This window comes from Gobius niger (genome assembly GCF_951799975.1).
Source record: "Gobius niger genome assembly, chromosome: 14".
Taxonomy (NCBI): Eukaryota; Metazoa; Chordata; class Actinopteri; order Gobiiformes; family Gobiidae; genus Gobius; species Gobius niger.
The window spans coordinates 11331007-11355852 of record NC_136865.1 but is presented as its reverse complement, the minus strand read 5'-3'; the positions used below and the strand labels follow the sequence as shown (position 1 = coordinate 11355852).

The 24846-nt window shown below is 42.4% G+C and overlaps 1 protein-coding gene across 1 annotated transcript in view; it reads right to left on the bottom strand.

Moving 5' to 3' along the window:
• Window positions 1–22840, bottom strand: part of st3gal1 (ST3 beta-galactoside alpha-2,3-sialyltransferase 1) — a 28655-nt gene extending 5815 nt beyond the window's left edge. The window contains exons 1-3 of the mRNA XM_079571317.1: window positions 22474–22840; window positions 19477–19670; window positions 2047–2226 (exon numbers count right to left, since the gene is read on the bottom strand). Coding sequence (XP_079427443.1) covers window positions 2047–2226; window positions 19477–19670; window positions 22474–22761 — 662 coding nt within the window. The 5' untranslated portion in view covers window positions 22762–22840. The remainder of the gene's footprint in view (window positions 1–2046; window positions 2227–19476; window positions 19671–22473) is intronic.
• Between the last annotated feature and the right edge of the window lie 2006 nt (window positions 22841–24846).

Below are 24846 nucleotides of genomic sequence, written 5' to 3'. Positions count from 1 at the left end.
GCTGCCCGGTAATGACGCTAATCATCGCTCTGGTTAGGGATACTGCAGCTGAAGGTGAAATTTACTGGAAGATTAAAATTGAATGATTGTTGTGCACGTTATTTGTCACTGGAGGAGCAGTCAGGCCGAGGGGCTGTGTTGGAAAATGTAGCCTGGTGTTTATGAGCGTAATTATTTCTCGGGTGTAACATTAGGCTCATGCATATTTAGCAGACAAAATGTCTGGCCGGCGGGGTTGTTGGTTGATTGGTAGCCTGTTAGCAAAACACTTCCGAAACTGATGTCTGTAATTTCCAAAAGAAGTTTTTGGATGAGTTAGCAAGAGGACAAGAAAGATGTATTAAGTTGAATAAAGACATTTTCTGAAGGATTTTTGGTGAATGCAAGTTAAAATGTTCCTCTGTACATGGTCAAGCAAATACAATGCATCTATTTGATTCATGACATTGTATTTTGTAAGGCCATTCAGTAATTTACTAGCACTCACTCCTGAAGTAGAAAGAGCCAAGGGTATCTTTTAATCTGACTGCCCTGCATACAGAGCAATGGCATTTAAATTTCACAAGCTGGGACTTTGAAGAGAGAACTTGTACCATCTGTGCTTTTGTTTTACAAATAGTCTGTGCTACTTTACGGCTTTTTACCACATACTTCATGGTGATAGTGGCTCGGGCTAAAGCGAGAATGTCTTTTAAGTTCTAAATGAAATATTGATGGTTCAGTCCCTGGTCCAAACATTGCATATCCTTTGCCAAGACACAGTTTAATTCAAAATACACATACAAATAGCTTCACATTAGCTCATCAATAACCATTCAAAATCGTTCAGGTTACTAAAAACGAGGGCAGGGCAATATGGCCTAAAATCTATATCATGATATAAAAAAGAAATATCAGGATAACGATATATTTGACGATATAATTGACAATGGATAACTTCAAAATCCCAGCCTTACGCCTATTGGGAAGATTAATTCTGTGATATTTTATTCATTTTTTTTTTTTTTGCGCCATACTTATTTACCAGCAAATATGATCTATTCAAGCAGTTTACATCCTTCACTTCATTTTACTTTTTAAGCGCCTGTCCCCGTGTTCTGCAGTCAGTGTTTATGCTGCTGATGGAGCTGAGCGTAACACGAATTATATCGTATCCAAAACAATATGAAGAACTACAGCGATATCAAAAAATGATATCGCGAAAATGATATGTGATACGATATGGCCCACCCCTACTGAAAACTGACAAGTATAGTCTAAATTTATTAAAAATAGGAAAAAAAATAACTTGATACTACGCTGGAACAAAAATGCAATGAATAATTTAGACGGTCTGATTGACACTGCAGGTTATTGAGGATATTTCTGTGAGCTTCGGGAGGAATAGTTGACATTTACAGACAACTTGGCACACTGTCTGGGAGCTGATTCCACAGTTTAACTTGTAGCTTACCAATGCAATCTGAAACCAAGTAATTATATAGATTATTTTATTATGTAATGCTGTTTAGACACTGCAAGTCCCATTCTGATGCTTCGTGGCAAATATTCTGTATTCTTGTCCAGAAAAATACCTTTAAGAAAAGCTCAAGGAATCCTCCTGATTACAGTGAAATTACATAACAATTTAATAACAGGTTATTATTCTGGATGGTAAATTGTCAGAGGTGCCATCCGTTATTAGGCCTAATATTCCACAGTAGCACAGAACACTGTCATCTGCCTTCAGATACACAGTACTTCGTCTGTGTCAGAGGAGCTGAGCAGGTGGTATTCAGGCTTTTATTAAAGTTTTGGGGTGAAAAATAACTTTACGTTGCTGTGCTGTGGGAATAAAGTTGTGTGTGGTGACAGTGAAGCATGGCGGGGAAGTTGCTAGTCAGAAACAAAAGGGGATTAACTGAGATACGCCTATAGAGCTGAGGGTGTAATTGCACAGACCGCTGCCAGAGTCCCCGCGGTTCAGCCCTTTTGGCTCTAAACGCATCGCACACAGTTTGTTCTTGCTTTTTAAATGTGAAAATACTGGGTGCTCGGTGCGCTTACTGCTTAATAGTCCCAGTCGTGAGGGCGCTGACGATCCACTGAAGGTCCAGGGTCTTGAATGGGATGAGGACCAGGCTAGTGCTGTTGTCCAGGTCAATGGCACTTTCCGGATACAGGACGTGGTGAGTTGTCCTGGAACCCACGTCCTGCTCAAAGCCACTGGTGGGAGCCTGGTTCATCCTATGAGAAATAAAAAGTTTTGCATGTGGCTTTTTATGAAGCTTAATATAGTCAGGGAAGCAATGTGTAGCTCATGAAAGTCAAAGTAATTATATGAGAAAAGATTTGCAGACAGTGCTTAAGATATTAACATAGGGCACATAATACTTGTGTGAAGGTCTGTTCTGATGAATCTGGAGACACATTTTGATGTAGCCTTTGAGGTGTGATCATAATTGGATCGCTGAGCTCCTCAACATTTTTCACAGAGGTGGTAAGAGATTAAGCGGGTAATTTGCTACTACAAATTGCTACTGATAATTCCTTGTCTATGTGGTTGCCATACCCACAACGATGGCAAGTGTGACCGATGTAAACAGGTCTGTGAAATCATCACCGCTGCACAGGCTTTTTTCTTCCTCTCATGGACTTAATCGGGCAGAGCAGCGTGAAAAGGAGCCCGAAGAGTGAGGCGGGACATTCAGCACGGTTGGAGCTGCGGAACTCCTGACACTGAAACTATAATAATGCTCAGCCTATGTGCTGCCGCCTAAACATCTCGGCCTGTGGTTTTCAAACTGCAGTATGTGTTGGACATTTCGCCTCACATCCAAAAAGCTTTGTCTGCCGCACTGATGATTTTAGTTTTGGCAGAAGGCGGAATATAAAAGACCAGTGGGAGGGATTTAAATTGTACTAGCACCACTCATCTTTGTTTTAAAAACTTCTCTCAATCCGTCCAAAAACTGACTTTTTTTGTTTTATGAGTTTCAGTATGAACGACCCTGACTATACACAGAAATCCGCACTTTCCAAATGTTTCTTTTGAAGATTACTAGAGGTCAACCAATATATCGGGCAGATATTTGGATAAAAGCCAATATCTCCGGGACCGAAAGTGATAGAGACTTCCCGTTTTTCGCATTGGAAAGAGCGACTGGTGTCATGGTTTGAGGTGGTACGAAGAAAATAAAAACCCAAAATGCAGGACTGCAACAAAACTGGTGATGTTTAATGAACGAAAACCAAAATAACAAAATCCAGAGACAAAACTAAAACAGACCGGGGCTGACATAGACAATGACGCGACAAAGGACAAGGGAAACACAGGGGTATAAATACAAGAGGAAACGGGGCACAGGTGAAACACATCAGGGCGGGGCAGGCAGGTAACGAGGGAAGCAAAGCAAAATCACAAGGACAGAACACATGTCAAAATAAAACACAGGACAAGACCAAACACAAGAAAACATGAACAAAAGACGAATCATGACAGTACCCCCCCACCAAGGGACGGCTCCCAGACGTCCCACGATATAAACAGCCCCGGGAGGGTGGAGGGGGTCCGGAGGAGGGAACAGAGTCCAAATCAGGGAAGCAACAAGAGGGACATGACACAGGAGGAGCCCACCCCGGACGGAGGTTCGGTCCGATGGTGGCCCCAGAACAGATGGAGCCCACCCTGGACGGAGAATAATGTTCAGCGGTGGCTCCGGGACAGAAGGGGCCCACCTCAAACCGAGGTCAGTGTCCGGCAGTGGCTCAGGGGAACAAACAGGGGGAACCCACCCCAGACGGAGGTCTCAGTCCTATGGTGGCCCCAGGACAAGAGAAGCCCACCCTAGACGGAGAAAGTGTCCAGCGGTAGCTCCGGAACGGAAGGGGCCCACCTCGGACGGAGGTCGGGGTCTGGCAGTGGCTCAGGGATAGGTGCAGGCACTGGAGGCAGCTGAGAGACTGGAGTGGGAAGGGCCCACCCAGGACAGAACAAGGTCCCGCAGTGGACCTGGGGCACGAACAGGAGGAGCCCACCCCAGACGGAGGTCTCGGTCCGATGGTGGCCCCAGGACAAGAGAAGCCCACCCTGGACGGAGAAAGTGTCCAGCGGTGGCTCCGGAACAGAAGGGGCCCACCTCGGACGGAGGTCGGGGTCTGGCAGTGGCTCAGGGTGGGAAGAAGGGGACAGCCACCCTGGACGGAGGTAGATGTCCAGCGGTGGCTCCGGGACAGAGCAGGAACAGGGGTCAGGGTCCTCAGCTGCCAAAAGGCAGTCCGCTGGGTATAGAAGTGGTCGCGTCATTCTGTCATGGTTTGAGGTGGTACGAAGAAAGTAAAAACCCAAAATGCAGGACTGCAACAAAACTGGTGATGTTTAATGAACGAAAACCAAAATAACAAAATCCAGAGACAAAACTAAAACAGACCGGGGCTGACATAGACAATGACGCGACAAAGGACAAGGGAAACACAGGGGTATAAATACAAGAGGAAACGGGGCACAGGTGAAACACATCAGGGCGGGGCAGGCAGGTAACGAGGGAAGCAAAGCAAAATCACAAGGACAGAACACATGTCAAAATAAAACACAGGACAAGACCAAACACAAGAAAACATGAACAAAAGACGAATCATGACAACTGGTTTGCTACAAGTTTGACTTAAGTTAGTTAGTTGAACTAAACCTCAATCAATATTGACATGCAACGATCGCTTGGTTAGTTTTAACGATAGACTGAAGAAAAGAATAGACAGCTCCTCCTCACTTCTCACGTTAATAACTACTTTCAAGGGGGAAATCATAGCGGATTTTCAGACTCCTCCTACTCAGCGTTGACGGAGCATGTTCCTAAAAAGGGCAAAAGAGCGGGATTTCACTGTAGACTCTGTGCCGGTGCCGTTAGCTCTCATGCTGACCTGCTAGCCTGTCAATCAAAGTCCAGCCCTCATCAGTATACGGGATTTGTAAAATGTTCCTTGCAAACACCAGCCTGGTTTCTTTAATTGTAACTAACCCAGCGTCATCACAGGAGGAATATCTAGCAGTAGAAAGTTTAGGAAAATTAGAAACCAGGCTTTACAGTTGTTTTAAACGTGTCTAAAGTGCAATGCTTCCTAATGGAAAACTAGCTTGTTTTGCCGCCCGTATATGGAGGGCAATGGCGACGGCAGCGTCGTCATCATGAAACTCAGCTACAAGCGGCCATTGGTTTTAACCTCCGCAATCGTATTTTTGATCACTGCGCAAAATGCCGCGGCTAGCAACAATATGCTAATGCTAATGGCAGCTAATCAAAGCTAGGACAGAAACTATAATTGAATCAGCAAAGTAATAAAATAGAATTGGCCTCTGCTGGAGTGGCCAAGTACGTTTTACAGGATTATAGAAACATTTGGAAAAATTGGCAAAAAAATCGGCCAAAAATATCGGCCAAAAATAATGTCCAAGCATATCGGCATCGGCCAATAAAAATCCCCCAAAAATCAGCATCGGTCGACCTCTAAAGATTACACTTGCTTTAATTCAGAAGTTGTCAGGAATTAAAATCTCAAATCTTTCTATTCAAATAACAGTGCATTAAGATGTCATTTACTGTATCTCTATCTCTGTTGGATTCCCAGAACGAGTAAAAGCCTCAATTCAGATGCCAAACCCAACCGTATTCAACAGCGACAGCATACCTTCTCATTCAATGTGACAATCCTGACGCATCCAAACAAACGCACAAAGGAACACAATGCCTCCCATCTCACCACGTTGGGGCGTCCAAACAGCCATCCACAACAATGCTCTGTCCATTTAGAGCTTAACAATTACAGCCTGGCAAACAAGACGTGCTGCTTCTATCATTGTGTCAGACAATACTCACTCAATCTGGAGCGGTAATTGGCCGCAACAAACTTGTCAACAAACACGGCACAAGAGTGACAGCTGCAGCCCGTTTGAGTCGGTGGGAGAAGTTGACCTCGGTGCAACTGGCTTCACCTGTTACGCCCGCCTCAGCACTATCATCCTCCTCATTATGGAGTCCGCCATGACAGCGACATAACGGCTTGACATTTTCAGCTCGGGTCTGTCAGGACTTAAGTGACCTTCAACTTCAACAACAGCCATTTGGTGTCAAGCCTGGGGGAAAACTCAGTGTAAAGATATATAATAAAACATACACACCCGCAGCATGGGATTCACTTTTAGAAGGGATGCGATCACCATTACAGCCGAAGAGGGATACGTTTAAGAATGCTGCCAAAGTGGAGTAATTTTTCCTTGGTGAACGGTGATGGGAAAAATAATAAGATATTGACAATTTTTTTAAACAGCATGTCAATAATCTATTTCAAGATTTTCAAAGGCTTACTTCAATTGCAAGAGAAACTGTGAATCTCTTGTGGTTTTCAGATTCCATTAAAGGAATAGGCCACCGTTTTTACATACTAAGATATGTTCTTACCTAACCTTAGTCGAGTTAATATGTACCCGTCTGGTCTTTGTCCGTGCGCTCTGTCACGCAAACGGAGCACATACGCAGCCTCTCCCACATGTCATATAGCTCCAAAAAAGCTCACGATAGAAGCTACCAAGCTCTTCCACGTGTTCCCTATTTAAATAAAGTTACGTGAAGTGTTTTCATGCGAAGTATATTTACACAAAAATGTAAAATGTCGATTTTATTAGCAGATAAAAAGGGGTACTATATTGTGAGGCGTAATGATACGAGGAGCACAGCGTCCGCGCAGTAACTCCTAAAGACTTCCCCCGCTCACTTCCGTCAATAGAAGCTGCGTGAGCTTTTTTGGAGCTATATGACATGTGGGAGAGGCTGCTCTGTTTGCGTGACAGAGCGCACGGACAAAGACCAGACGGGGATATATTAACTCGACTAAGGTTAGGGAAGAACATATCTTAGTATGTAAAAACGGTGGCCTATTCCTTTAAAGTGACAGTCTGTAAGTTTAAATGTTTAACAAATGTAAAAGACTGGGTATAATTGACCGCCAGAAAACGTAATATTGATTAACAATATATGTTCTAAAGTCCTTCAAATTTGCTAAAATAAGCAACCAATCAGAATCCCTGCTGCCATAATTTTGACCAATGAGAGCTGAGCTGAGCCAGTAAAGCTCGTCCAATCAAGAGGGAAGGGATCTTAATCGTTAACCTTTGAAATTTCTCTCTCTCTCCTCATATTGGGGCTTTCAGGTCAAATAAGGAGGGAAGGGGGTGGGACTTGATTGTTTACTTTAAAATGATCTCTCTCTTTCTCCTTTTGCAATCTTAAAGACTATCACTTTAAATTGAAAGAATTTATTGTGTCGTTTCATAAAATTGTGTCAAATCAAGACTTAAACAAATACTTAATCAAGTCCAAAACAGTTCTCGATAAGCAAATCATGTCTTACAATTAAATCCTCAGATGCAATTGCAATATATTATATTATTATATGGTTACATATTGAGTGCGATAACAATAACTTGGCAATCTATTGTGCAGCCCTACTTAATGCTAACACAAACAGACAAACATTGATCTTTACATTACTTGCTGAGGGCTATAATAGCTATAACCATGCATCCAGCTATAACAAAAGATCTGGTATTAGAATGAGCAGTAATTTTGGATCACTTGCAGGCAACTTGAGTTACCGCCTGAACACAGTTGAACATAATGTAGTAAAGAAGAGGATGTGTGCATCTCCCTGGTATTTGAATCGATCATATATGTCTTAGCCGGAGGAAACTAGCCAGTACACATTAATAACTGCCACAGGACAAGCCATCTTTAAAAACTTAAGTTAATTTAGTATGAAACACCATCCAACTATAGAGCAAATTATTTTATCTACCTTGTAATCTTATGTAACTGTGAAGCACTTTGACTTACCTTGTGTTTGGATTGTGCTCTACAATTAAACTTGCCTTGCCAATTGTGTTTATAAAACAGCACGTATATCTGAAGGGTTCAATAGAAACAGAATGGTTTCCTGATGATACCTTGGGGCAAAAGGTATTACAGCAATAACCCAGTAATTTCTTTTTTCCTCTCAGTGATTGCCAGATGAATGTTTACAACCGTGCAGGCTGTTTGGAGCTTCAAAAGAGTTTGTCCAACATCATGTATAATTAGGCTTTAGATAAGCATAGGATCGACTGCACTCAATCTCCCCGTGGCTTGTCCCGGTCCCCACCCGACAATTATGAACGTGCAGAGAGGAGCCTCCTTTATGGCAGTCGCATACAGCATCAGGATATGCAACTTCTTGACAGGATGTGTAAAACAAAAGAAAGCATGAAATGTTTACGATGTAATAACTTCTTCTTGGAGACAATAAGTTCCTTGGCATCAGAGTGTATTTCTCATTCTGAGCGTCCATTGCTCTTGCTGGGCACAGATCCACTTTCTTTAAACTCCACGAAACTTCAGCTTGACTCGATCGGTACTTGGCTTTGAGAGAGCATTAATCTGACCAGCAGTGACGCAGTGTATCCATCAAGTGGCTCATCCAAACTGTGCCCACAATTCTGAGTGAGCCAGACCCGCTCTGAATGGGAAGACGAAGAGTACTGGCACAGGGCTTTATAGTGCACTGGCTCAGTGGGTAGGGGCCCTTTGTGGCAGGACATCATTGTTGGATTCTCGCATCATGCTGAATGCACCATCGGAGACAGGCCCAAATTGCTGAGTAAATAGGCCCCAAGGCTTCGGGAGTGAGAGCCCGGGAACAGTGTGCCACATATTATTCTATGAGGCTGTACTGAAATGTATTATCCTTGCTGCACTTCCAAAACATTTCTCCGGCAGATTGAATTCCAGGCTAATTAACTCACGGCTCAAATGTTTAGATTTCCAGAGTCGGTGTAAGCTTCTTGAACTTCTCATCTAACAACACACTTAGCAACGACCTTTCCTCTTTCCTCCGGCAGCTCTTTCTCCAGTGAGAGGTGGCGCATTTTTAACATCTTATAAAACAGTGCACCTTTGCCATTCATTAAGCAAACAGACATGCCTGTGAGCGCCTCATGCATTTGATATTCTGGTCCTTTTCCACCCTCATTTTTATGTTGCAGGAAGAGCTTCCCATTACTCAGTGCTGGGGTCAATAAAAGTCTGTCCAGCCATTCAAGAAGTTAACTTAGGCTGTTAAGTGGATTCAATGAGCTGCCCGTTCGGTTAATCTTGTGTGGGCGTGCAGTGTCAACCACCCTAAGCAGGCAAATATTTCAGATTGGACTAATCAATATTCATCTTCTGCTCTAACTTCCCCTTGGCACTGGATATCTGTACCAGATGGACTTGAAACAAAATGAAGCAGTCTTTGAAAAAGCCCAATTCACCGACAAGATGGTCTCAGCACAGACGAGAGTCTATGGACTAGAATACAAAGCACAGAAGAGAAACGATTGCCTCATATATAGGAAGGATAGACTTTAAAGCCACACTGTGGAACATTCAACAGCAACTATCGGTTTATTTAACCTGACGTATTGCAGATGATATCCATGATGACCGCGCCATATTTGGGGATAACACACAGCTTTCCATGGACTTAAATTGATCAATATCTACCTATATCTATCCAAAAGCTTGAAGTTACATAATCAAACCAAATTGCCTTTCTTGGCCAGCAGCACTTCCATAAACACAGAAAGTTTCATCTACATTTGCATGGCATCTTTCAGGCAGAAGACTTTTTATATTGCATTATATTACACCTTTAAGCTAATCACAGTTGCTAGTAATCATTCGTTTCTGGCAAAATACTTTTTTATACAGTATATTCCTAATTCTTTCTATGCCTTAACTTCACTGTATTTTGTTCAGCACCCTGTGGTTGTGGTAATTCCTGTTGCTTCTCTATGATAGTACAAACAAGGCAGGATAGAAGAGCAGTTAGTAGCTTTGTGATTTCAATTCAGGTCCAGTATGACATTATTTGCTTATGGAAAAAAATAATCCAGTATGAAGTTTCTTTTCTTTTTTTTTTAATCACGTGACTCACAAAAAGGTCACAACAAACTAACATGCCCATGATAAAAGATGAAGTGAGCTGTCTCTGTGGGGACTCTTTCTTCAGCACTGATCTGCAGGGTAAACAGTTCATAGCCGTGATTGCATCGGGAAGATAAGTTTCTCAAACTCAACAGCAATAAAACACAGCTCCTCTCCTCCCCTCTGGTGAAAACCTTTTTCTCCTCATCAGTGGCCACAACGTCTCCCCCACCCCCTCTGTACACAATCTTGCATCATTATGGACTCCTCCCTCTCACAGCAACCACACATCACCCACAAAACCTAAACATCATTCTTCCATCGCCGCAACATCGCCCACCTCCGCCCTTTCTCCTCAGTCACTACAGCTGAAAAATTCATTCATGCATTGATTACCTCCGGACTTGGACCATTGCAATAGCCTTCTATAGAGTCTATATCCTCCAAACTCCGCTGCCTCCTTAATCAGACCACAGCTTCCCCTATCTTCAAACAGCGCTCCCCAATGATAAAGATTGCAAAAGAATGATGAAATATATATTGTATGAGCCAAAAAGATCAACTTTACACACCTCCCCAAGAGCATGTAGAGCAAGCATTTCTGTATCGAAGTTTACATTTATCACAGTGAGGCAGGGCAGCTTTCCAAGCGCATCACTTGACTTAACGTGCATTGAGTATTCTGAAAATAATCTGCGGCCTAGAGCAAAAACAAAGCATTTATAAATGTCTCGGAGAAGAGCGGGGAACCTTTACCAGTCTTGACAAAGTAGCGGTTTTCCCTAAACAACCGATGTCACGCTGAGTGCAAACCCAGCATTCGTATTCCTATTTGTGGTAATTCAAATGCCTGCAGGTTTTAACGCCACACCTGAGACTATGCACCATCATCTCTTCCGTTGACATTTCCTCATTTCGGCCCCACAGCTTCTCTCGCCTGATAAAAAAAGAAGAAAATAAATGTGGCCAATTTTCATCCCTAATCTCGATTATTAGTCAGCTGGAACTGCACAGGCCTGAAACGGCACAAGTGCACTCTGGATTCTTAAAGGGGGCTTGCGGTTAACAGCAGGAATACAATCCTGCTGACCTTTAATGTGCCAGTTGGCCATTACATGTGGTCATCACCTAAAGCCTGGGAGCGCTGTGCTGCAGGCTTAATGAATAATCATCAAGACAAATAAGGCCATACAGCGAGTCGGTGGGCACAACAGCTCTGACATTAAAGATGCCATTTACAATACAGCCATGTGCGCTCGCATTGGAGAAAATTGCAGTAGACTTTCCACTTTTCTCGCTTCGATATATATTTGAACTTTCAAGAGTTACTTAAGTTGGCCCGAGTTGATTGATGTCCAACCTGCGAGCACTTTAGGCTAGAAGGCTCCATATGGCACAGCCATAAATCACTGGTCAAGATACATTTCATCAGTAAAACACCTCCACTCCAAAATTCTCTCCACAGTTCACTTTGAGAAATGTGCGTTCGCACATTTGTTCAAGTGTTATTATAGAGAGAAAAATAGAAATGTGGAAAACAAAAATTAATCACCTGTTCACTTGGCTGACTGTCAAACGTTGGCCTGTTTGATGGAGGGAAAGTATTGTAATAGCAAGTGAGCTACTTGTTTAAAAGGAGGTATGATGCTTTTTGCAGGTATTTGGTAATAATCCCACAAACACCTGTATCACTATTTTACACTTTGTTGGATTAAAAATACAATATATATATATATATATATATATATATATATATATATATATATATATATATATATATATCTAAAAACAAAATATCTAGTACTTGCACTTCCTGATTTTCACACATCTCTCCAAAAGTTCTTCCCACCCCCCTTCCTCTTGCTCACCTTCACTGCGCAGTTGTTTCAATTATGAGAGAACAGAGAAAAGTCCTCTTGGCCCGTGTGGCAGTAGTAAAGTTATGCTGACTGATCCTACTTTGCGATGAAAGGATTGAAGGACTGGGCCACCGTTTTTACATACTGAGATATGTTCTTTCCTGAGCTTAGACGAGTTCTTTTGTACCTGTCTGGTCTTCACGCGTGCCTTCAGTCACGTAAACACAGCGCAGACAGCGTTTTTGTAGTGTAACACTTCACGTAACCATATAGAGAAAACGTGGAAGAGCTTGGTAGCTTCTATCTTCACCTTGTTTGAAGCTATAGAGAGGAGCAGAGGCTAAATGCTAACGCTGTCTGTGCTGTGTTTACGTGACTGAAGGCACGCGTGAAGACCAGACAGGTACAAAAGACCTTGTCAAAGCTAAGGTAAGAACATATCTCAGTATGTAAAAACAGTGGCCTGTTCTTTTAAGTCTAACAAGAGATCGAGAGGTGAGGATAGTGTTTCCTGGATACCTAGTGCCTCAGGAGGAGCATTTTAGGATTTTAGGGAGCTGGAGAAGATTTAAAAGATTACTCAAAGATACGAAACACAGGTTGAAACACAGGTCCAGATATGTTTTTGATGAGAGGACAACATTGCAACGTGGTAAAAAGCTCCAAAACATTATTTAGAGGGACTATACCTCATTGTTAACCTTTTTAATCAAATTGTGACCATAAGAGCCATCCGTCTGAGTCAATATGTGACGAAAAAGGTAAACCCTGTTAAGTCACATATTGACTATCTGACTATTGTGACTATACACAACATCAACAAATTGTAATAAATTTCACGGATCAGGCTGATTTTTTCACAAATGACTACTTTTACATCATACTTTTATGGGGCAAAAACAATTTTACCCTACAAAAGGAAAACAATGTCAGGTATAGGTCCTTTAAGCTGGCCAATATAGCATCAAAAAGTAAATTAAAGGTAAATAAAACTGTGCAGCACTGTTTTGAATAGTTTTGTCCTCACATTGTTCTGCTGGTGACACAATGCCATAGGCTCATCAGGAATTAGAAGTCATTTACATACTCCTTTATATTCATTTGGTAAATTAAACACAAATTTACATAATTCGGTGACTGAAAAAGAATGACAAAAAAAGTAGAGGAAAATATCAGTTTTATCAGCATCTGATCTCACCGTGAGGCTTTGTCATAACAGAAGCCAAATCGAGAGCGCAGATGGGATAAATATGTTTAAACTCCAATTTGATACATTCAAAACAAACGTGAGTCAGATAAACAACCGAATCTCCATATTCAAGTTAAATACATTCTCTAAAGCATGTAAAATACTGACAGCAGAAGACGGAACGGCATATAAGATGTAAATTGCCCCTTTTTAAAACAGATCATATCACAACAAAATCATTATAATTCAAGCAGACATTTCCACATCTCCCGAGAACCATTTAGCCCGTGGAAAGCCCAGGTGAAAATCAAGCCAATTAGCTTCATTGTTGTTTTTGTCTCAATAACAAATAGGTTTATGAGCAGTATGGCCGGGATTGATTGCAGAGTGGGTTGGGCGAGAAAAAAACGTAATTAGACATTTTAGGAGCGACTCATTCTGAAGTTTCTTGCAGTTTTGAGCTAAAACACATTTGCCATTTTGCGAGCCCCTTTCAGGCTTTAGGGCACTGATTACACAAACAAATGGCAGGTTATTTATCTCGGGCTGAAGGTTGTTGACGAGTGAGAGGCACTCGCGGTGAGTATTCTGGTCATTCGCGAGCCCTCGGGAGCACACCATTATGATTTGTGAAGCTTGTAAACAGATTTTTAGAAAGTCATTAAAACTCGCCGGGACACCATGCGATGCATAGTTAGTGTGAAGAAGCTAAAGTAGGAGATCTGAGCCACAGAAACGGTGCCTCTCATACTTGTGAGGACTGAGATCAATCTCAGTGATTTCGCTCGGAAGTGGCATCAATATGAGCCTGTCTGATCCCCAATTTAGCAACATTGTCCGAGACAAGAAAAAAATATGACCACATAAAAAACAACACTGTTGAAAGTTTTTTTTTAAAACAGTAAGATGATGAAATACTGTCAGATGCCAGCAGTTTACTTTATGGGATTTTTTATTTTATTTGAGACGTCACATACTGCTTTAATAGCTCAAAATTGGGGAACGGGAAAGCTACTTTTTAGGATTTTGGGGCAGCTTGAAAGTGAATTGGTCCAATTGGATTGATTGATTGAGCCAAAAAAAGCACAATGAAGAAGAAAAAAAACCTCGCTCCAGAGTATAAGTTGTACCAGCCTTGGCTACTACCTTGCCATTTAAGATAAAATAACTGCGAACTGTAAATATATTTTGAATATATATATTCGGTGTATTTAATTAATGTGCATCAACATAAACAAAATTGCAATGGAAAACCCTTTCGCTAACTGTGCAACAAAGATTGTTAAACATCGAAATTATTTATACTGTATTTGGATTGAGCTAAACAACAAAAAATCCGTAGGTGGGTTCTGTTCTTCTTAGCACATTTGTACAGCAGGACCTTCATCCTCTGAGCAGAGGGCAGAGAGCTAAAACAATTCTAAATTCTTTTTTTTCTCGCTTTTCGCCATTCCCTCACAAGTTTCTTGCTCAATGCAAACTCACTACAAACTCACTACAAACTCACTACAAACTCACTACAAACTCTGCTGCTCGATAGAGGAGAGGATATTCGTACAGAAGCCTAGCGCGCCCTCTAGCAGCTGTCAGTGTGAAAATAACAAACATGTGAAATTATATATTTTGATACTACGCCACCGAGTGTAAGTCTTACCCCCAGGCAAACTATGAAAAAAAGTGTGACTTAAAGTGTGGAAAATACGGTAATCTAAACTTTACAAAAACAGATTTAGTAATCAACACTTTCAATATGGAAAGATATTTTGTAGTAACGAAAAAAAAAAAAAACATAGTCCACCATGCAAGATGTTAAGGTATGTATTCTGCACAATAAATGTTGTTTGAGTAGCATCTTCTTGATCCGAACCGACAGTGACGCTATACGAGAGGCGGTGGAGCCTTCACAATGAGCGTGAAAGCTTGTTGCTGTGGCTAAGCATTCTGCTGCTAATGGCAAAGTAATAAGTCTTGTCTTTGTGCTACTATCGCTGTCATAGGATAATTGAATTGGTAGACAATGCCATGCGGCTGCCACAACGGGGGGGCAGGCAAAGAAGATAAGTGCGGTACTATGGCTTTATACAGAAGCGACATGTCACAGCGAGCTGACAGTGGCATGCTGGGAGAAATTAAGGGCCCAGAGAAATGTAGTGTTGGACACTCAGTAGAAGGCATTCTGCATCATCCGCAGTCACTCTCTTGATAACATCTTGGTGTCAGCCACATCATCGTGCTGCTCATTTGCCATCAATCTTAACCGAGTCCTTAATTCACCCAGAAAAGGAGATTAGCCCCAGGATGCAAGCCTCGCTCCATATACTTTCAAGTACAGTATCAGGTGCCATTGTAGCACAGAGATTTAGCAGGATACAAATCAGGGGAAGGAACACGGTCATAAAGATGCAAATGCCATATTCTGATTTGAGACACTCAGTGAATAAGCCACTTAGCGCCGTCTTTGTAGTCGAATAGTCTCTTCTTCTAATTGTTCTAATAAGCTTAGGGCAAATGCACAATCACTGCTGTATTGTGAGTGTAAATGCTATTATTTGCATTTTAGTGTTCTTTATGTATTATAATTTTGAGAGGAAAAAAATAAAGAGTTTCAAATGCCGCACACACTGTAAAGAAATGTAGACTAGTGCCATATATTGTGCTTATTGTCTAATAACAGGCATATGGCATACTGCAATAAGTAATATGTGACCACGCCCTAATGCTTAGCGAAGTGTTTCATTTTTCTTTTGACATATCCTTGGATCCCACGACCCTCACCATTAAGTGTTAAAAATAGAGGCTCGGCCAGATTGTTTTGTCTTATCTGCATTCAGTGTCCACTGCAGGAGAGATGAAGTGTGATTTTGCTCTATGTGTGTAAGTCTGGCACTATCCCAGATAAAAGCTTTGGCATTATGTCCACAATAGGGTTGTGCCGATGGACGATGTCATCGTCCATCGGCGATGGATGAGCAACATCACGATGGAGAGCCACCATCGTGATGCCACGCCTCCTCCTGTCAAAAACACGCACTGGTCTTCTGTAGGCCTTGCAAACCTACAAACTTTGCAGGGATTGCACTGTAAATTAAATCACGGATGTAACTAATATGCGCGCTAGCGTCAGTAGCCTGCCAGAAGCCACGATGTGTTGGCCGTAATTATTAACGTAAAGACGCTGCTGCTCTGTTTATGACACGCGGAGCTCTCTCTCTCTCTCTCTCTCTCTCTCTCTGCAGCTCAGAGTTTAACAGCGCGTGGTTTTGTTTTGCTTTGCTGCGTATTGAAACTTAAACCGTTTTAAAATGAGATGTATCTCACATCGGAGCTAGCTGAGCGCGTGGACTATTCTCACGAAGGACCGAGAGAAGAAAGAGAGAGGAGAGAAAGGCGCGGTGCAGGAGGTTACGATCACACGGACCAGGCGGCGCGTGGAGCGGCTTCAAAAATGTAGGCTACGACGCAAACTTCAAAATATTGTCCCGTTTCTTAAACTTTACGTTAAAATTGAGCAAATGCAAATAATAAGCTCCCAATTACATTTGTATTAGTGTGATAAGAGCCTTGGAGTTCACGCGCTGAATGAGTCGTTCTCCTCTCAGACTTTTACGCACGAGTTTTAACACATTTCTTTTGCAAAAGTCGTTCCGTGACTCTGTTCAGATCATGTTTAGTTTAGATCCATTTATCCTGCAATCTCACATTTTCCTAGCATACATAGTAACATGCAGCATATATAGGCTATGCAAATGCCTTTAAAAAAAATGCTTATAATGAAAAATGGACGATATCATCGTCCATCACGATGGTTCACTGTAAACATCGTCAACGGCCAATTAAGGGGACATCGCCCAACCCTAGTCCACAATGTACTTTTTATCTGTAATCGCGGACATGCTGGAAATCGCATACATTAAAGTCGAGCCCAGAAAACACGGCCAATTTTCTTCTCCTTCTAATTTACTGCTCATCTGCCGACTCCTTAATACGTATAAGTAGAACAAAAAACACCATTTACATCCCATTTTAATAATTATGTCAAGTTATTTGCACATCAAATAACTTCATTACCCAAATACCATAGCACTCCGTCTTGTCTGTCAAAAGAACAGCCAAGGACACGTTCCACGTATCTCTCCAGTGCAATCTGCTGAGCAAACACAAGCTTTAGCCCGTTGGCCGCTGTGGTACAATGTTCATAATCGTTTATAAAGCAGGCTTTAAGGGGGATCTGCCATGGCTGGCTTTAAATCGCAATGTGGCTTTTTGTGGGGCTGTCCGTCTGGGCCTTGTGCTTTGTGAAGCGCGCGCGCATCTTGGAAGCATTTAGTAACACATTTCGCTGTCTGTTGTCTCACTAAACAACTTAAAGGAGGGGGGTATTATGCAAAATCGACTTTTTCAAGCTTTACAACATGTTATTATGTCATTCCCTCATTAAAAACATGCCTGAAGTGTTGCCTTGGCACATTCACGCATTTTTGAGTAATCTGTAAACTCTGATGGCAGCCATTTTAGGGATAGGTTTGCCTGAGTCCTCCTAGGAACGGCCCCACCTCCTGGAGACGCCTCCGAGCTTTCGTCACCAGCCAAGTAACCAATCACTGCTCCACAGCAGAACACCCTCCCCACTGATGCCACAGACAGCGTGTGGAGGGGGCGTGTCGGAAAGGATCAAGAGGTTCTTAAAGAGACAGAGGCCTATTTCAAGACATTCACTACAGCCATTTTGAGAGAGCAATTGTATACAAGGCTGTGAGGCTCTGAGCCAGTGATTCTCAACCTGGGGGTCGCAAGACAAATTTGGGGGGTCGCCAGATCATTTGAATAAAATATACATATTTTCATTAGCATATAATCTAATGTTTTATTGTAGCATGTGTTATGTGTTACCGTAAATTCTCTAATACTGGCCTGTATTCCATCACCGGCCGGGTCTCTAACAGAGGCCAGGTTCGCAGCTGGCGGAGGCAAATAAAAGCCGGTCCCTAAAACAGGCCGGGGCTATTATTAGAAACTATAGCGGTAGAAATATTCCCTAAGTTAGAAATTTGTCTCATACTAGAGTAAATGATAACTCACATGCAGGAAGTAAACAAACGGGAACCTGGGCCGATCACAAACATAAATGCTCCATCTAATCTCAACTTTACACGAGATAACAACAAATAATCCAAGTCCGCAGTAGAAACAAAAGTAGAGAAATCTGACATTAATGTGAATGTTCCTTCCTGTTGTCAAAATAAAAGGCGTCAATGTTCCAGCCGCTGGAAGAGTGTTTGAAATGTTAATTAGTAAATGAACCTAATATTATAGGTTCAAATGGACACAAATCTCGTTATTCTTCATTTTCCTGGTAGTCCGTGTTGCTCTAATAGAAATAAAGGCCTGTCTCTAATTTTGGCCTGGTTCCAATAAAGGCCTGGTCCTCAATGTGCTTGAGTAAATAAAGGCCCCGGCCTATTTTAGAGAATTTACGGTATGTGCTATTTTACCAGAGTGCCATTATTTGTTCCTAGTTTCCTAGTTTGATTAATTTAATTTCAGCCAGTTGTTTTTTAAGAATTATGTCGGCTAATGTTCCTATTTTTAATGGTGTGACCCGGGCGGGGGGTCACACACCCCTTTACCTGTTATAATGGGGGTCACGGGTCCAAAAGGTTGAGAACCACTGCTCTAAGCGTATGTTCTTTATGTTTTGTGTTATCTATTCAAAGCGATTGGCGTGACAGATGACACCAAGCCACCGGCTCCTCTCTTGTTTCCTGTTCCCTCAAGGCCACAGAAAAACGGAAATTGTTTTCTCGGGCTGTTAAGAGTACTTTTTTTTTCACTTTCCATCAAAAACAATAATGTATGAAGTGTAAACATAAGTTATAACGAAACTGCTTTAGGAAGGAACCAACAAACAACAAAAAAACTAACCAAATGCAGGTAGAAAGGAATAGTTATAAATGATTTAAAGAAAGGAAGAAAAGTTTGCAATTGCATCTGAGAGCACATTTTTATGATAGATGTGAAATTGTAATGTGTGCTCTCTTTGAAATATGCTGAAGGACCATTAACATTTCCAATCCTGGTGTGAAAAAAGAACATTTACATTTAGAGACCGCATCTGATTAAATAGAAGTCTCTTATGGGCTTTTGAAAGAATAACGAATGATAAGTCTAACAAATGCATAACAACGTCTATTTTTTCATAAAGTCAACTTTCTTAACCCACAGAAGAATCACTGAGCATTACCTAGCTTTGTGTAATTAATTTGTGTTCAGCTATGAATGTGGTGAATTAGTCCTAATATTAATTGGGGGAAAAAAAGGACCCGAAAGAAATGTTTCGAAGCAATTTTCTTCAGAGAAGTGCAGAGGGTGTTTAAACTCATAAACTCATCTCCAGACACTTTTCAAGCTGGTTTGGCCCCTGACACCTACGGCAACCCTCCCCAAAGCGGTAACTGACCTGATAATGAAATCGCTGGCATCGATGAGCGAGCCGTAGTGCGCCCCCTTCAGGTTGCCCGAGTTGCCCACCACCGCGCACGTCCTGCAGCGCTCGGGGCCGGCGTCCATGTAGAGCGTCTCGTCGGGGATGACTTGGAACAGCTCCTCCACCACTTGGGTGAAGTTGGCCGGGTTTCGTTCAGCTTGGAGCCACTGGAGACACAAGAGACACGGAGCTGAGCGAGAGAGTCCTCGCCGCGGGGCCACTTTAAGCAGGAGTGATTGAACAAGGCCAGTGGAGCTGCAGACACCCAGCACATTTTGTGAAATAACCTCAGGGCAGCTTAGCGCAATCTGGGAGGGCTCTTTTAGTCCTGCCACTCTCCTGCTTAACTCCCAGGGACAGAAAATGAATGCGAGATGCTGCTAGTTTTCTTAAATTGGTGGCACTAACTCTATAGGGGGCTAAAAAAAAAGATTAGGCTACATAAGAAAAAAAAAACCCAGAAAGATCAAACATCGGCTCACCACCAAATGAAGGCAACTTTTATGTCACTGAACTTTAAAGAGAATGTTTTCTCAGTTCCTTCCGGCCTATTAGAAACTGCAGTGATCTCTAGAGAGACAGAAGGGCAGTCAAGTAAACTATCATGGGGCTAATTGCAAAAAAAGTGGGCGCAACATGATATAAATTTAAGGTCGGCAACTTGTCCTCATAGATGATTCGCAATGGACTGAACCATCATCTATAAACATCACATTTCTAACTGAGTGTCACAGGCAATGATCAGAAAAGAATCAAAATTTGCAAATCAGTAAGTTGCATGTGACCTCATTTACATAAGGTCTACCAGGGTTTTAAAGATGGCCTCCCATTTGCTGATATTTAGTCATGAAGCAGTGTTCTCTGCCATCTTGGTAAAACGGGGATGTGTAAATCGGGCATGTGTAGGTGGAGGCTTGTGCCCTTGCTTTGGAGCAGTGTACCCACAACCATCTGGCTGCACTCGCTCTGATTTTTGACATTTGGCTCATCAAGCCACCCCTCGAGAAGCATTTTCTGCAATGAGTAGTGACAGGAGGCAACCTTGCAGTAATTTCTCTATTCTTACCTCTAATTGGACACGGTGTGAGGTGAATGTGGGAATACCTCAGCTTGGCATTGCTTCTAGACCAAAGAAGGATAACCGTAAAACTCACATTCAGTAGTATAGTGCTTTTCTTATTTGAAAGGAAGTCGGCAGAATATGAAGACACGGAGATAAAGCAGTCATATAATAAAAGTGACATAGAATCTAATTTGGCAAAAAAATTAAACATAGCTGAGTAGTACAAAGAGGGCTTTATTTGTTGAATCATTTGGTGATTTTCTTCTTTTGTACTGTGCCACCACATAATGACAAATTATGTCCTGGCGTTGTTCAATCTCAGTCAGCAATACTTACAATAAATAGCTCTCTGACTGTCATGTGGAAAAGCTGGCCTCTGGTTTCTCTGGGGGGGCAGCTATTCAAACAGTGAGTTTCAGGGATTGTACAGGTGACAAACGGCATCACTGGGATTCATTCGTCTGTGTCAGTCAATAAGTGCAGCTAGAAAACCCATGATGTGTTTGTGAAACATCTCACCGGACTGTCTTTTTGTCTGTCTTAATTACAATTAAGAGTCTCAGGTTAAACTGATCCTTCAACTAATAATAACTTGAACAACGTACATTAGGGAGATCCTGAGATAATGGTGATCTGTAATTTCGTGGTGAACCTTTTCAAGTTCAGGATAGTGTTGGATTAAAGATTGCTTCAACTAGAAGTAACAAACCCCTTGTATCAGCATTGCAGAGTGTGTAGAAATCTGATCATTCAGATTTATAATTTGATCTCTCTTTGATGTGAGCCTGGTGATGGATAGGCCACTGATGACATATGAGTCCAATACTAGTGGCTGATTAGCTTTGCTCTGCTTCACACTGCAGGACCACAAACTAACCGCTCTGAGTCCACTCCACACACCAGATAAGCCCACAGGCTCAGCATACTAACTATGTTCTGTACAACTTTGGCCTTATCCTTTTATTGTGAGTTTACAACAAAGCCTTTCCGCCCAATCTGGGAGTTATTCAACTTTTTGCAGCATTGAACAATCATCTAAGTGTCGCCACTGGGATTTGAAACACAGGTGAGAGAAGAAGAAGAGAATTGCATTTCACAGCAAAAAAAACTGCTTTAAATAAATTCCAGCAAACTAAACAGTCAGGTTTCTTTATTACAGGCCTCTATTGATGTTCCAGTTAACTTAAAAAATCCTTTTCGTAGTCCCTCTGGGGGTAATACAAGTGTTCATGGGATGATTGGGGGGGGGGGGGGGGGTCTTTCATCTCCCCCTGGTGTCTCTGACCAGAAAACCACACTTGCAGCTTTCCTCCCCCAATACACACGAATGGAATCACGAAGAAGCTAACAGGCTAACGGGCAAAGATAACTGCGGGCTAGCGCCACTGTAATAGTATTTACAGCCAAGTTTGAGCGAAAAAAATGATCTCCATTGTGTAATTGGATGTACAATATCCGTCTCTCCCTTTGTGTTTTCTGTCAGCGTAGTATTTACTCTCACGGACAATTAATGGGTAAAGAAACGTAACATGCTACAACACCTGCAGTGGCGCTTATGGCCTCTAGGGGCATGAGTTACTTAATACTGCTTTAATTAAATTCTTTAAATGCAGTGTTTATCTATTTAAACAGAAAAAATGGCAGTGGTAATGTCAATTTTTAATATTAACCTGTGTAGTGGACTTTTTTTTTTATTCCGTTGAACGTATGCTTAACGAAACAACAATTTTTTATCTTTGTATGAACAAACTGTGCGTGGGCGCTCATTTCACACTTTGATCCTGAAGAAGATCCTTGGATTTCGCTCAATATAATTTATTTATTTGGTTCCTCAAGCTGCGCGGCCACCGCTCTGCATGCTTTTGTCAACGCTCTCGAGATGGCATCGCAAACGGCCGCTGGCTTACCTGCCACCATTTAAAGGTCTCGTCCGACAGCGCGCTGTTGTCCCTGGTCATCAGTGGGTGGACGGACTGATTGAAACGCTCCACGAACCACGGGTCGTCGTCCAGCTCCACAAGGCACTGCTTGCAGGCGCACAGTCCTTTGGAGAAAAAGCTGTCCGACAGACGGAAGGGGTACTTGAAGAAATACAGGGAATCCGTGTCTCGGAGGGTGTAACTGAACAGGAAGGTGGTGAATGTTAAAATGCACAGCAACAGCGCAAAAGTCCTGATTATTCTCCGTTTGGTCATCGCGCCACACTCCGGATTACTCAGTGATCGACTGATGAAAAAAGCCTCATGTTAACTTGAGGTTGCACAAAAAAAAACAAAAAAACAGAGGCCTTTCTTTATGTTGATGTGCCTCAGAGTATCGCAAGACAACTCTTCCTCGTCGCAGTTCCAGGGGTCAACAGGAGACAGTCAGTGTGCGTTAAAGCTCCTGTTCAAACTTGGTTAATGTTTGATGTCGGTGTCATCCTGTAATGATTCACCTGCGGAGCAAACACAAGAGACACAAAGTTACTCAGATACAGCGACTGGTTCTTTGAAATCAAATTTGAGATTACGTAGTCCAGCTAGCACTTAATCGGTAGATGTGGACTTGGGATTCTTCCCTCGGACTTCAAAATGACAGGCTGCATTTTGTTCTCTTCTGGTGAAAAGAGTTTTTAAAGAAAAGGGCTTCTTTATGGAAGTAGAGTCGGTTCCCAGGGCCATTTACTTCAATCACCTTTTCAGTCTGCCGTTAAAAAACATGCCAATCAATGAAAGTGGCTTTTGTTAACCGAGTAGTAATAGGACTTAAAAGCTATATTCATAAAATGAGGACGTGTCATGAAAAAGCAAACAGGCAGGAGTAAAGGTTCTATTTTTATGACTAAACTTTCAAGCAACAAACTCCCAAACTAAACCTGAACTCAAATTTTTTTTTCTCCCCTCTGCTTTTCACAATCGACAAAGCCGTCAGACCTCCTGGGGTTTTCATTCAACATGAAAACGCCACCTCTCCCTCTCAAAAAAAAAAAAAAAACAGGCCTGGGTTTTCTCTCAGCTGAGACGGGGTCCTCTGTTTAGGAATCTGTGCGTCTAAATTTAGCGTAAAGATTCACATTCATGGAAAAACGCCTTGCTTAACACGAAGGAGCCGCGATATACCTGCCCCTTTTTTCGCTCTTAACAACCCCAGAGCTAAGCCTCCCGTACAGAAGATTTGTAGGCAACTCTATTATGAGCGCTGAAAGGCTTCGGGTCTCTCCTGATTAGAAATTGATCAGGTCATTCAAATTCCAGCCCAGGGGGGAAGAGGCAAAGAAGAGGATTGGGTTGCGGACGAGCAGAGAAAAGACTGCACGGCGACAAAGCATTAACTGTTGATTCGGTTTCGCCTTATCGGTAAAACAAACTGTTGCCACCCCCACCGTTTATCAGCAGCTCTGACACCGGCCGCTGCGTGAGAGGAGCGCCGATCCCCCCTCCTCGCGGCGGCTTTGTAACTCGGTAGTGCATTTGCATATAAAGTCCAAGGGTGGCTGCTGTCTAAGAATTTGACAAGGATACCTGGGGATGCTGATAATAGACACTTCAATGAACGGCGCACGGTGCGAAAAAGCCAGCAGTTGACTCCGGTCGGTTTGAAGTCTGGCAGCGAGGGACAGGTACGCGGGAGAGCGGGAATTTCCGAAGCAGGTGGCTATTACCAACTTTTTGACAAGGCGCTCACATCATCTTGTTGCTTTGACCTTAACTGACTGAAGGCCGGCGACCTGCGCTGATCAAAGTCGGGCAAGCGGAGAGACGAAGCGCAGGAGCTGTTCACACTCGAGAGGGGAGACAGAGAGACCGGGGAGGCGGCGGCATGGAAAACTAGAAGCCCCTTTTCTGCAATTGTAAAGATAAAAGTGCCCTGACCGTGCACACAGATCGACAAACGCGCGCATCGGTGACAGGAAAAGTCCAAATGTAGTGAATGTAGTAAAAAAAAAACTGAATTCTGTGAGTAAATCTGCCTCAAATCTTCAAGTGCTGAAGAGTCACCATTCTTTCAGCGTTTACTTGCAGTCAAGCGTTTTTCGGTTGGTGTTCTCAGGAAATTGTTTTTCTCCATGGCTTATCTCTGACGCTTGTGCAATTTTGAACTATCGAAATTCTGCAGACTTCACTGTGTTTAAAAAGTTGACCAAAAAAAAAACGGCCACTCCAGAGCCAAGAAAAGAGTTTTTATTTCAGTATTTAATCAGTCTCGTTAAGGTCAGTGTCTGCCAATTTGCCTAATTGTTTTGAATGTCGACTAATGTATTCCGATCATGCATTCGGCCAGTGTAGAACTGTATGACT